The sequence below is a fragment of the Mus musculus genome, chromosome 1 (genome assembly GCF_000001635.26).
Source record: "Mus musculus strain C57BL/6J chromosome 1, GRCm38.p6 C57BL/6J".
NCBI classification, from domain to species: domain Eukaryota; kingdom Metazoa; phylum Chordata; class Mammalia; order Rodentia; family Muridae; genus Mus; species Mus musculus.
The window spans coordinates 172,206,931-172,219,895 of record NC_000067.6 but is presented as its reverse complement, the minus strand read 5'-3'; the positions used below and the strand labels follow the sequence as shown (position 1 = coordinate 172,219,895).

The window sequence follows — 12,965 nt, the reverse complement described above, 5'->3', positions numbered from 1 at the left end:
TTCCTCCTCCTGACCCTTTTTCTCTTGGCTCTGTCGGCAGTTTCTCCAGGACCCAGCAGTGTCCTCTGTCCACTGCTCTGGCCCACTCTCTACCCCACCCCCACCTGGAGCCCCTAACTCAGGATTCTGTATCCGAGGGGCACCTCTCCCTATTTCAGCTAACCTCCTCTGGACCAGGAGAGCAGGCCCAGATTGTACTACCTCCATGAGAGCTACCGACAGGATGGGGGCCAGAGCAGTGTCCGAGCTGCGGCTGGCACTGCTGTTTGTACTGGTGCTAGGGACGCCCAGGTTAGGGGTCCAGGGGGAAGATGGGTTGGACTTCCCTGAGTACGACGGTGTGGACCGTGTGATCAATGTGAACGCCAAGAACTACAAGAACGTGTTTAAGAAGTATGAGGTGCTGGCCCTCCTCTACCATGAGCCCCCCGAGGACGACAAGGCCTCGCAGAGACAATTTGAGATGGAGGAGCTAATCCTGGAGGTGAGTGGAGAATAGCAGGCCTGGAGAGCATGCTCAGTCCCCTCGGTGAGCCCTGAGTCTGAGGGTGGGGGCTAGCTTAAGAGCAGCATGGCTGCTGGGCCTCTGTCTCCACCAAGTACATGACTGGAATGTGGCCTTGGCAAAAAGAAAAAGACTCAGGGACCAAGGTCCTACCCTTCTGTTGGTAAGTTGTGCTGCAGGAGGCAGGGGCACTAGGTTTGGCTGGGGGGGGGGAGAAGCTGGGTGGGGGGAGCTTGCACAGTACCCTGCACTGTGCTTCATACTACTCTTGTGGCCAAAAGATCCCCCTCTCTTTACACACGTAGGGCCGTGCTCCAAGACGCAAACAGCAGAACCGTGAACACGATTGTTCTTTTATTTGCCTTCAACTGACTTAGTGACTGTACAGTTAAATGACTTCTAGAGGCTTCCCACAGACCTCCCCAGGCCAACCCGCCGCGTTTTGTCCCCTAGGGGAAGTCCTTACTAGAAAACTCTCACGAAGGCTTCAGCATGCCTTCCCCATCATTTCAGCCAGAGAATCTACTTTAGGTCCAAGGCAGAGACGGTTAATACAAAAAAGAAATGAGGGGAGGCAGCCTTCCGATTGGATTACGTGGCCACACGCATCCCTAATGGAGCTAGGATACGTTTGCCTTTGTCTGCACTTCCCCGGCTTGGTGATACAGAGAGGCTCCACCTTGTCCGAGCTTGGAATGTTTCAGTGTAAGACACCCGGCCCCCTGGCTTGCATTTCCGTGTGCCCCATCGGGCTCTGCAAACTGCTATCTGATTAATGAGCCAAGTATTTTTATCCTCCATGTTCAGTGGCCTCTGCCATCCACCTGCCACCCGCCCTCCCATTCTCCTAAGGATCACTGCAGTGCTGGGTGGGATACAGCTGCACACAGTATGCCCACAGCAGAAAGAATCCGCAGGTGGCTGGCTGGGGAGGCTTGTGGGGCGACCAGCCTAAAGAAGAAGGAGGTGGGGCCTGGAAGAAGAGTGACTGTCCCTCCAGGGATGATGGCAACCTCTTGACCTCTGGCCTTTCCTACCCCTCACCCCACACCCCATCCTCCACAGCTCTCACTTTGGGAGTTACTTCAGGATCCCAGGGTCCCACATTCCCCTCTGCTGAGTTTGGCCTTTGATCAGGATGAAAGGTAGGGCCCAGTCTTTCATGGAAGGTGAGACTCAGCGTCCTTCAGGAACGTTGCAGTGAGCAATAAATACACACCATCTTTTCAAAGGCTGAACCAAAGACAGGCTAGGGTTATGAGGTGCCCAGGCAGAGTCTGCTTCTAACAGATGGTGAAGGTCAATGCTTGGCTTTCTTGCACCTCAGATGACCCGATGAATGATAGGAACGTATCTCACAAGGAAGAGGTTGATAAGAATTCTGGGGGCTAATTTAATTCTGACTCCTTCTTCCAGTTAGCAGCCCAAGTCTTAGAAGACAAGGGTGTTGGCTTTGGCCTGGTGGACTCAGAGAAGGATGCAGCTGTGGCCAAGAAACTAGGTAAGGGAGGGCAAGGAAGCAGGTTATGGAAGACTGGAGAGGCCCAGGTGGGGGTTTGGGGGAGATTTGAGAGCTGCACATCTATTTAGAGTGGGCCGGGGCATTTGAGATTAGGGGCTATTCTGTATAGAGTCCTGCGCCCCACTCCCTGGATGAGGTGGAACGGTGGGGTGGTAACCTTTCTGCTCATCTAGAAAATAAGACTGGGTAGGGACATGGGCATGGTGGCTCATACTTGTGATACTTGTATTTGAGAGGATGAGGCAGGAGGATTGTGGATTCAAAGCTTCCTGGGCTACATAGTGAAATTCTAAAACAAAACAAAACAAAAGCATGTATGCTAACCTAAAAAAAAAAATGTAGTTAAAAAAAAAAAAAAAAAAAAGAACACAGCTAGGTGTTGGAAAGGAAGGTGAAACCAAGAAATACAGGCATAGCCAGAGAGCCCTTCTGCAAAGTGCTTTTTTGGCTCCTCCCCTCCCCCCTCCCTTCTCCCTTCCCCCTCGGCTTCCTCCCTTTCTCTTAGCAGAGCCCAGATATTACACCACCCGGCCACCAGGCGGCAGCAGAGGCTGGACACCGGATGTGGATGGGGGAAGGGTAGTTAGCAACAAGTCATCTGGACAGCAATAGCAAAGATTCAGCCACTAGATACTTCAGAGTCGCTGGCAGGAATATTTGTCCCTGGCTGTGTAGGCAGAGCAAGGGAGCTGTGTTGCTAGAATCTGAATCTTCCCAGTTTCCTCCCCTCAAACCCTACCGATCCCCACCCGGGCAGGCCCCAGCTTCTGCCTAGCTTTAGCTCCTGAACTAATTTGGGAATGAAGGGTTTAAGGGTTTGTTGAAGGTAGATGGGGCGGGGCAGGAGTAGGGGGAAGGGATGGAGAGGTGGAGGATGAGTCTGCAGGGATTAACAAGTGGGCTGTGACCAGATTAGACTCGGGTTTCTGGGAAGGTTGTCTTCCTCACTCACCTTCCCACCATGCGTTTCCTAGGACTAACTGAAGAAGACAGCGTTTATGTGTTCAAAGGAGATGAAGTCATTGAATATGACGGCGAGTTTTCTGCAGACACTCTGGTGGAGTTTCTGCTTGATGTGAGGGTTCCCCTGAGCCTCATAGCCTTGAAGTTTCCAATGCCCCTCGGTCCTTACTAATCAACCCTACACTCCTAAACACACACACACACACACACACACACACACACACACACACACACACACTCACACACCAGGCATACATACACTATACCAGTTTCCCACATACCACGTGCAACATGTAACAGATATCACATACATATATCATATAGATCAGACACAATGTACACAAAACATATGCATATCACATATATAGGCCCCTATATGTGTGTGTGTGTGTGTGTATATACACATATATATACATATATATATGTGTGTGTGTGTGTATAAAGCACATCATATATATGTGCCACATATACCAGATATAAAACATACATACAATGCATTCTCATGCACACACATGACATACAGCATACATATAGCAATAAAACATGTAATATACAATTTATATTATATATATATGTGTGTATATATATGTGTGTGTATATATATATATATATATATATATATACACCATACACATCAGAACCACAAATAAATCACACATACAACAACATATCACAAACATATACCCCATGCCAAGCAGAAGATACAGAACATGCGTATCACACACACTGCACAACACTCAGACTACACACATACACCATTAACAGGCCACATATCCACCCTATACAAGCATCTCCTATTCTAGTTCCCTGTCTTTCCCCTGTATCTTTCTCTGGGGCCTGTCAGGGACAAAAGGAATGGTGGTCTCAATATTCTTTTTCTCCCAGGTCCTAGAAGACCCTGTAGAGTTGATTGAAGGTGAACGAGAGCTGCAGGCATTTGAGAATATTGAAGATGAAATCAAACTCATTGGCTACTTCAAGAGCAAAGACTCAGAGCGTGGGTAACAGCTCTTTCTGACCCACCTATCCTCCTTGCCTCCCTACTTTGGCCAGTGGCCAAGCATCTCTGGTTCTGACCTCCTAGGCCCCCTTCTTCCTTCTGCACGGTCAGCTCCATCATCTGTCCCTGCACTCTGGGGCATTCCCAAACACCCCCAGCATTCCGCTGCTTCCTCTACAATTCTATTGTATTTTATTCTCAGAGAGCTAGAGTTAGAGAGCTAAAGGGGATGGGTCTCTTCCTGGGACCCACATGTCAAGGAAGACCTGCAGAGAAGATTCCCCTTGGTGGTGGGGGGGAGTGATTCTTTGGCAGACCCTGAACATGACTGTGACTGTCCCTTCCTCCCCCTCAGATTACAAAGCCTACGAGGACGCAGCTGAAGAGTTCCATCCCTACATCCCTTTCTTCGCTACCTTCGACAGCAAGGTTCTCTTCCCTGTGGCTACACTGGCTCTCCCTACACTCTTAAGCTTCCCTCAGCCTACCCTACCAAAATTGATGGGATCTTGGCACCATTTTTCATGCTGGTATTCCCCACCCCAGACTCATGTTCCTTCTCCTATAGAATTGAAGGGAAGGTGGACATTAGACTGTCTAACCCACCTTTATTGTGTTAAACGATGCCCAGAGGAGTGAAGACACTTACCCAGTGACCCAGAGCCACATTTTCTGACTCCTTTTCTGCAACTAGTTCCTTTACACTGTTTCTCACTCAGCTCCCGCTTCTCCTGCTCCATAACTCTTGTCTACTTCCTCAAAGGTGGCAAAGAAGCTGACTCTGAAGTTGAATGAGATTGATTTCTACGAGGCCTTCATGGAAGAGCCTATGACCATCCCAGACAAGCCCAACAGTGAAGAGGAGATTGTCAGCTTCGTGGAGGAGCACAGGAGGTGGGGATTGGCCAAGGTTCCTCCCAGGGCTAGCACATCAGTTTGTGAAGTGGGCTGGGAAGCAAGCCAACCTGGAAGCTACACTGCCCTGGAGATGAATATGCTTGCAGACGTTGGTGTTCACTGATATACCAGTAGGTTCTGTGTTGTATTTCATACCCCAGCACTAAGCTCTGAGCCCTACACAGAGAAAGTCCTCTGTAAATGTGTGTGGACTGAGGGGCTTCTTAGGGAGTGTCAGCCAATGAGTAGAGTACCTGTGTTCGGACCAGGAACTGGGAGGTACCTTCTCTCTATTACTGAAGTTAATTTCTTTAGCATCCTCAGTGAAAGTGGCTCCAGGGGGAAGAATCAGAACTGGGATTCAAGCTTGAACTCAGTCCCTTCTCCTTTGTCATTCTTGACACTAGCAGTTGTCAACGGAGGCACAGGGAGCGGCCTGCGGGGCAAGGGTTTTTGCCTTCCAGTGGCTGTTAGGCAAGGTTTCCAGGACATTTTTGGCTGTGAGGAGTGCTGCTGGTATTCAGTAATTAGAGGCCAGAGATACTATTAACCATCCTCCAGTGCGCACGACGCCCCCTCCCTCGACGTCTGCAGTGCTGATGCGAAGAAACCCTGCCCTATACTCACACAAGTCTCTTCCTTCATGTGACTCCACAACTAGAAATACCCACTCATCAGTCTAAATACTACTTACTCTCGCCCACTAGATTTTGGCCTCTTTCACTGGGGCACAACATACCAACATGGTTTAATCAATACCTAACTCAGTCCTCATAACCTATACCCGCCCCCAACCCTTTCCTGTACTGGGAAGGGAACCCAGGGCCTGGCATACAGGAGGCATGGAATTTTATTTCGAGCCCAGGCTGTCAGCTTTACTAAATGAGTGAATGAAAAAGTAAATGACTCTGCTGATATCCAGTTCTTACCTTTGCCCCCAGCGTCTCTCTTCCAGCCATCCCCTTCCCACTAACCATTGTTTTGCAGCCGTGCCATGTTCTGGGCCTGATGCCCAGAGCTTAGATTTGCTAACTGGCTTTGTTCTGGGCTACAAGCTGTTTATGCCCTAGGCCTGACCCAGAGGTGGCTTCAGCTGTGGGGACCTTCTGGAGGGAGGTGTCCCCACCCACTGAATAGGGACCCTCTGTCTCTCCTAGATCAACCCTGAGGAAACTGAAGCCTGAGAGTATGTACGAGACTTGGGTGAGTGATGACCAGGACCAGGCCCTTGGGGAGCAGGAGTGGGTAAAGACCCGGATCTTAGAAACGGCTGTCCCTGCTCCTCCCTGTGCCCTTAGCTAGGAAGAAAGCCGTGTCTCAGCCAAGGGGCACGTGGGTTGGTTTTTATTTGTTTTGTTTCTGTACCGAAGACCATGTCAGGTCTCAAGTGACAGGCATGACAATGAACATGACAAGGCTGACTCAAACTCTGGAGCTGACAGGATCCCTAGAGCAGAAAGGATGCCATTAGAAAAGTCACCACCGTGAAAACATAAGCTGCCATTCCAGGAGTCAGATTCAAGCAACGGGCAAGGGGTTGGACGGGAGGACAGTAAGGTCTCCCCCACCACCCCCATCCCCAGCTCTAACCCTGCTCCCCTCCTCACCCTCCAACAGGAGGATGACCTGGATGGAATCCACATTGTCGCCTTTGCAGAGGAAGCAGATCCCGGTGAGGAGAGGACACTGGAGCGGCCTGGGGGAAGGGGGTGTATTTGTTGGATCGTAGGCCTCACATGGAAGGCATTCCTGGGAGTTTGCAAGCAGCCTAGGGCTTGAAAGGTGTTGGTGTCGTAGGAGGTAGGGAAATAGGTCTGGACTCATTTCCTGTGTCCCTTTCCTGTCTGTTCCTCCTCACTTTTACTTCTGCTCCCTCCAAGATGGCTATGAGTTCTTAGAGACTCTCAAGGCTGTGGCCCAAGACAACACTGAGAACCCCGACCTCAGTATCATCTGGATTGATCCTGATGACTTCCCGCTGGTAAGAGGCTCTGCTCAAACTGTGTGGTCCTAAGGTGGGGACTTGGGCTGGGGCTCCTTCTTTGTTTCAGAATTCCTCTCCCCACTTCCTAGCTGGGGATCCAGGAAGTATGCCTGCTGCATGCTCACGAGCACCGCAGACACAGAGCATGGGCATCCTGAGCAAAGGGGGGAAGGGGATGGGAAGTGAACTGCATGGGATATGAGATGTGATTCCCGGAGCAGAGGCAGACAGGCAATGTACCAAAGCTGAAAAGCAGTGCTCTGGTGAGAGGCTGAGCACAACACTGCACACAAACGTATACTCAGAGAATCAGCAGATTCCACGTTCCAAGAGATGGCTCTGTTTTCAGCTGAATCCCCAATTTCTCAGGTTTACTGTTGAATGAGCAAACAGGAATGTGGCAAACACTGATGAGTGCCAGGTATAAATACTTATGTTAAGAGATGTAGGAACTGAGCTGGAGAAATGGCTCAGAGATTAGCTGCTCTTCCAGAGGACTTGAGCTCAGTTCTTGGCACCCACGTCTGGTGGCTGTTTCAGCTACAGGGGAGCCATCACCCTCTTCTGGCCTCTGAAGGTATGCATACACATGGTAAACATTCATACATACATAAGTAAAAATAATAAAAATAATCTTATAGATAGATAGACAGACAGACAGACAGACAGACAGACAGACAGATATAGATATGCAGGAACTGAGGACTTTTTAGAGATGTGAATAGCTCAAAGGTACAAGGCCAGTCATAATCAGACTCGGGAACAAAGGAGGGGCTCTGTGCTTCTCCTCAGAAGGGAGAGGCTGCCTTCCTCATTCTTTTCCACTGGGGTTTCTCTTTCACTGATCATCTTTACCTACAACCCAGTGTCTGGTTGCTGGCTGTCCCTCCATGCACTGCCAGCTCCTCTTGCCTCCTCTCATCCCTGGGCTGGCTCTCATCCTCTTATGGACTCGTGTGCTCCTAACCTCTATTAAACTCATGTGTTTGGTTCTCTCTACAGCTGGTCCCGTACTGGGAGAAGACCTTTGACATTGACCTGTCAGCTCCACAAATAGGAGTTGTCAATGTTACAGACGTGAGTTTCCTGTTCTTCATTCACACCTAAGTATCAGGTCATCTCCAACCCAAGTACTAACCAGATTGGACAGGACTGGGTGAGGTTAGGGTGCTGTGACCTCGAGCTGAGCACCAGTGCTTCTCTGTACTGTTAGTTCTCTCAGTATAGTTAGTTCTCTGACTGTCAAGGAAACGAGCACTGTCCAGAAGCAGGAGACATCGGTCCAAGGCTAGACCTGTGGGGTGGGAATGCATGATCTGAGCACGTGCATCATCCACTCACAGGATCCACCTGCCCATTCTTCAGAGTCCAGTCCAACCTTATGGTCCTCCACTGTGTTTTCTTTCAAGTATTTCCCCTATGCCCACCCCCACCCCCACCCCCGCCCCTGAGAGCTCACTGGCATAGAGAACTTGCCTTGGAGCATCCTATCTCTTCTAGTAGATTTTGAACATTTTGAAGGCAGAAATCTTCTGGTGAGCACATAGTAGGTGCTTATTTGTTGAGTTGAACTGAGTAGTGCAGCTTTTGATTTCATAGTATTCGCAGGCTAATGGAGTAGGCAAGTATTTCATTAATTATAAGGCGGGCTTTGGTAAATTTTATAGTAAATAAAACGGCAGCAAAGTAGCGCTTTCTGCTTGAGGGACTGGGAGTAGCGTTAACGATGGAGACCATGGAGTGTATGAGATTTCAATAAGGGACAAATACAAATCTCCAAACTGAGGGGGAAGGGTGATCATCAAAGGTCAGAGGCAAAGCCAGGCACGGTGGCACACACACTGGAAAGGCAGAGGCTAGACTACCACTGTGAGTTCAAAGCCAGCCTGAGCTACATAGCAAATATGAGAGGTCAGCCAGCCAAGGCTATAAAGCAAGAGCACATGCTGGCCTTGAACTCAAAAGATCTCCCTACCTTTACCTCTGTCTCCAGAGTACTGGGATTAAAGGTGTGAGCCATCAAGAGCACACCCTAAAAATAAATAAATAAATAAATAAGAACAAAGACAGCAAAAAAGTGAAATCAGGCTTGGGAACAGACAGGTATTTAAAAAAAAATACACTTTCAGAGTTTAGAAATCACTAAAGCTGGTACTAGAAACTCATTTGCTTGAAAATCTGTGAATGTTAAGAGTTTCTGCTTGGCTGTGTTGGCCATAAGGAGGTACCACTGCTTTTCCATCGTGGATGTGGGAGAGAGGGATGGCTGGTTCCAGGAGCTCAGTGCAGCAACAGTAAGGAAGACAGACAGGAAGCAGGGAGGGGGCTCTAGCCAATGCCTTTTCTTCCCACTCACATCTATCACCATTCTAACGCCGATCTTCACCGGGATAGTTTTTCTCACCACTGAAGGATGCAAGGAAGGGAATGTACAGTAAGGGGGGGCTACGGGGTGTGTGTGTGTGGCAGGTCCAGCTCTGTGTTATGTTCGCTTCCATCCCCTCCCTGTGCCGTGACCTAGGCCGACAGCATATGGATGGAGATGGATAACGAGGAGGACCTGCCTTCTGCTGATGAGCTGGAGGACTGGCTGGAGGACGTGCTGGAGGGCGAGATCAACACAGAGGATGACGACGACGATGACGACGATGACGATGACGATGATGATGACGACGACTAGATGACGAGTGGCCGTGGCAGCCGAGTACCAGCCCCACTTGCTCCTTACTTGTTGTACCTTTCTGCCATCTGTGCCCTTCCCTGGGCTCCTTGGGACACTAGGTCATTCTCTACTACAGGGCCAACTGTGGTCTGCATACAGGGTGCTTGAGGTCCTGGTCTCCCTCTCCGAGGAGAAAAGGAGCTGCTTTTTCTTAGATCCCAGCCCAGTTCTCTCATCTGACTTGCTTCTTCCCCCATACCTTATCTGTTTCTCTTCCCGCCACTCCCCATACTTAACGGTTTGCAAACTCTTCTCTATCCCATTTCTCAAATCTTAAACCTCTCTCACTGTCCTGACCCTGGCCAGGAGGAAGGGAGGTACTGTGTTAGGGGCTATAATCTTAGCCATCTCCTGTTAATGTATTTGGGTCAAATGCAAGGCCTTAATAAAGAAATCTGGGGCAGAATGAGCAAGTGTCTGTTGTTGATGAAGTCTCACCCTTATAGGAGGAGGGAGGTGACCGTTGAAGAGGAGATTTAACTGTGGGTGCTGTGCCTTGTTAGGAGTGAGTTAGAGGGCTGATGAGCAGGGTTGGGGGCTCTCTCCCCAGGCAGTATCCACCCCGAGTCAACAAGCCTTTTCTGAACACATGGCATTTGTGCACTGCTGCTGTTGGGCTCTGGAAGAACAGAGTGTGCCAGGCCTGTCCCTGCTCTTGAGCTGACTCGTCTGCCTGAAAAGTCAAGACAAGCGAAGAATAACCTAGCAGTGTGTGATTGATTCCCAGCCGCTCTTTATTGGAGCATCAGGACTGAGTCCACTGTCCTTAGTGAGGTCTCCCCAGACTCTGATGGTCCTGCAGTCTCGTCCAGTGCTCCCACTGCCCGCCCTGAGGACCTCATTCTTGAACTTAGTGCACTGTTACCGATCTTTACACAGCTGCTGAACTGAGTCCTGAGGACAGGTACCCAGACTTTCTCTCTATTTTCATAAGGCCTGGGACATAAAGAACTGTCCTATATCTGTTTAAGAAAGGATGAAAAAAAAAAAAAACCAAGCTAGAAGAGAGGGAGGATGGGCTTGGGAGTCTGTTTGAGGTGATGCACACCTTTAATCCCAACACTCCGGAGGCAGAGCAGGCAGATCTCTCTGAATTGGAAGCCAACCCTGTCTACAGATCGACTTCCAGGACACCAGGGCTATACAGAGGAAACCTGTCTTAGAGAATAAACAAACAACAAAAAACACATCAACAACAAAACAACAACAAGAAGATGGGCTCGGTGACTTCCACAATGGAAACAAACCTTCTCCAGACCTTCAATTGAAGAATGGGCTTTGAATGGAGGCAAAGGAATTAGGACAGGGACATCCCAGTCAAAGCAAACAAAAACAAAGAAACAAACCTCAAAAGCATTAGCAAGGTGTGTTAGTCCCACCAGAGGTCTGAAAAGTAAAGAGAAATTCAAGTTGTGGCCACGAGGTTGGGTAAGCATAATGGGGTTGTTCTGTAGAGATGTCTGAACTGAATCCTATGAACTGGGGAAAGACAAAATTTCATCTGGTAGCAAAAGCCAGGATAGACTTAGGGAGGAGGGGTCATGTAAAAGCAGAGGCAAGGAACCCCGTTTCAGAAACTGTTTTGATCAGAGTAAGTTTGGGAGGATCTGGCCTGTGTAGTGGTTGTCGTAATGAGAGGGCATTGCTATTGGAACCAAGAGTATCCCCTAGACTTAGATCTATTGGGCTTCTATAAAAAGGACTCGTGCGCACCCGTACTCCGCAGGACAGGCTCAGGTGGGAGTAAACATATACAAGATGGGAGCATGAAAGGACCAAACTCCCGAATAAGCTTCTAAATAAGGAAACATCCTTTGTTGTTGTTTATGGATAGGGTATCACTATGTAGCCGAAGATGGGAATAATCCTGCCTCAACATTCTAAGTCTTACGGTGGTATATCACCATATTATGCATGCTACTAGTTTTTGTTAAGGCAGAGCAAAGTTATTGGATGTCTAAGTATAGAAAAATGAGTCCTAAGATTAGAAAAGTTGTCACTCTCCACAGTCAAATCCAGGAAGTATTCTTAGGGAAAGCGACAGAAGTATATAAAGCAGAAACCAGATATCTAATCGACCTAATCACATGTAATGGATAACTAATAGGTAATTGGGTATTAGGTTACATCATAAAAATATTATGGGATTCACTTCATATAGATCAAAAGATACTAGACTACATGTCTTTGATTTTTTTTTTTTGCACCTATCTGGTACCAGTCCCTAAAAACTTTATTATTCCTGATTCTCAGAAGAACCCTATGAAGTGAGACTGGTATCCTCAACTTTATGGACTTAATTTGTCTATGGAAACAGAATAAGTATAAAGTCCACATTCTCTGTGTTTTGCTCTGCCTCATTTGTCTCATGTAAATGTGGTATGTCTATGCAAAAGTGTACAGTCACTCTGTGTCTCAAAGATGGGTCAACATGATAGATTCCGACCCTACAGCGACTCAGAAACAAAAGCAACTTCTGAGGGTATATTAGTTACCCTCAAAGGAGCAATGGGCAGCCATGTGGGGGGTGGGGGTGGGGCTGGGGGTAAGAGGAGCAAAGAGAAGAACTATATATGAAACCTAAGGCACAGGACCAGGACCTGCTCCTCCCAGAAGAAGGGGCTCATCTTAGGCTTCTGGAAGGGTCTCTGATCAGCTGGACCTGAAGGCAAAATGGGGTGTTCCTGGTGGTGTGCAAACATTGAAGCCGTTCTCAGGGTCAGGCACTTGCAGAGCTGAGCTGACGCCCCTCATGGAGGTAGGGTGAAAATCGGATGCTTCTCCAATTCTCCCTCCTCCCTCCTCCCTCTTTCAGCCCGGCTGAGTGAGCCTCTGGAGGAGGAAAGTCCCTGAGGTGTAGGGGAAGTGAGAATTATCACACTGGGCCTAGGCAGAAGGACAGAGCTAGGAGACAGCTAAGTGTGGCTTTGTTGTCTATATTTGCATGCTGAGCTCATGGCTTTTTTCCTCCAGAAAATAAAATTACATCATAGTGTGTGGGGGTGTGGGGGTGCGTGTGTGGGGGTATATTTGGGAAAGGCAGGAGGTGCTCAGGGGTCCAGCTGCTATTATACACAAGAGCTCATGGCCCCGGGCCAAGTAAAAGAGATTTCCCTGTTGCTGCCTGCCCCTGTCCCATTTTTATTCCTAGCGTGGATAAACTTGACCGTTTCCTACTGAGTCTCTGATCTATAAGGCTAGGAAATAGGATTTCTAAATACCAAAGCGAAGTAGCTAAGAGAACCCAGAGGCCATAGGTCTTCCAAATCCCCCAATCCAAATTGATCTGCCTTCCAGGGGTCCTGGCCATCGTGACCAACCAAAGGTCAGAGGGCAGGAAAGTGACCCATTAGGAAAAAAACGAGGATCTTC

General features: G+C 48.7%; 1 protein-coding gene and 1 long non-coding RNA gene across 8 annotated transcripts; one reads left to right on the top strand and one right to left on the bottom strand.

Moving 5' to 3' along the window:
- Casq1 (calsequestrin 1) lies at positions 1 to 10,002 on the top strand. Its single transcript, NM_009813.2, has 11 exons — positions 1 to 484; positions 1,922 to 2,006; positions 3,002 to 3,102; positions 3,876 to 3,987; positions 4,346 to 4,419; positions 4,754 to 4,884; positions 6,045 to 6,090; positions 6,505 to 6,559; positions 6,768 to 6,868; positions 7,874 to 7,948; positions 9,393 to 10,002. Exons 1-11 carry the CDS (start codon positions 206 to 208, stop codon positions 9,549 to 9,551), a joined length of 1,218 nt encoding a protein of 405 aa, NP_033943.2. The 5' UTR covers positions 1 to 205; the 3' UTR covers positions 9,552 to 10,002.
- On the bottom strand, positions 6,210 to 12,913 carry Gm17224. 7 transcript variants are annotated; one of them, XR_001779538.2, is made up of 6 exons: positions 10,940 to 12,913; positions 10,642 to 10,751; positions 10,032 to 10,266; positions 8,010 to 8,165; positions 6,495 to 7,442; positions 6,210 to 6,334 (listed from the first exon to the last, which is right to left on the bottom strand). It is a non-coding gene; the product is annotated as a predicted gene 17224 (long non-coding RNA). The 7 variants fall into 7 exon arrangements; XR_001779537.2 differs by having other exon boundaries at positions 10,642 to 10,747; XR_003948774.1 differs by having other exon boundaries at positions 10,642 to 10,979; positions 12,174 to 12,913.
- Between the last annotated feature and the right edge of the window lie 52 nt (positions 12,914 to 12,965).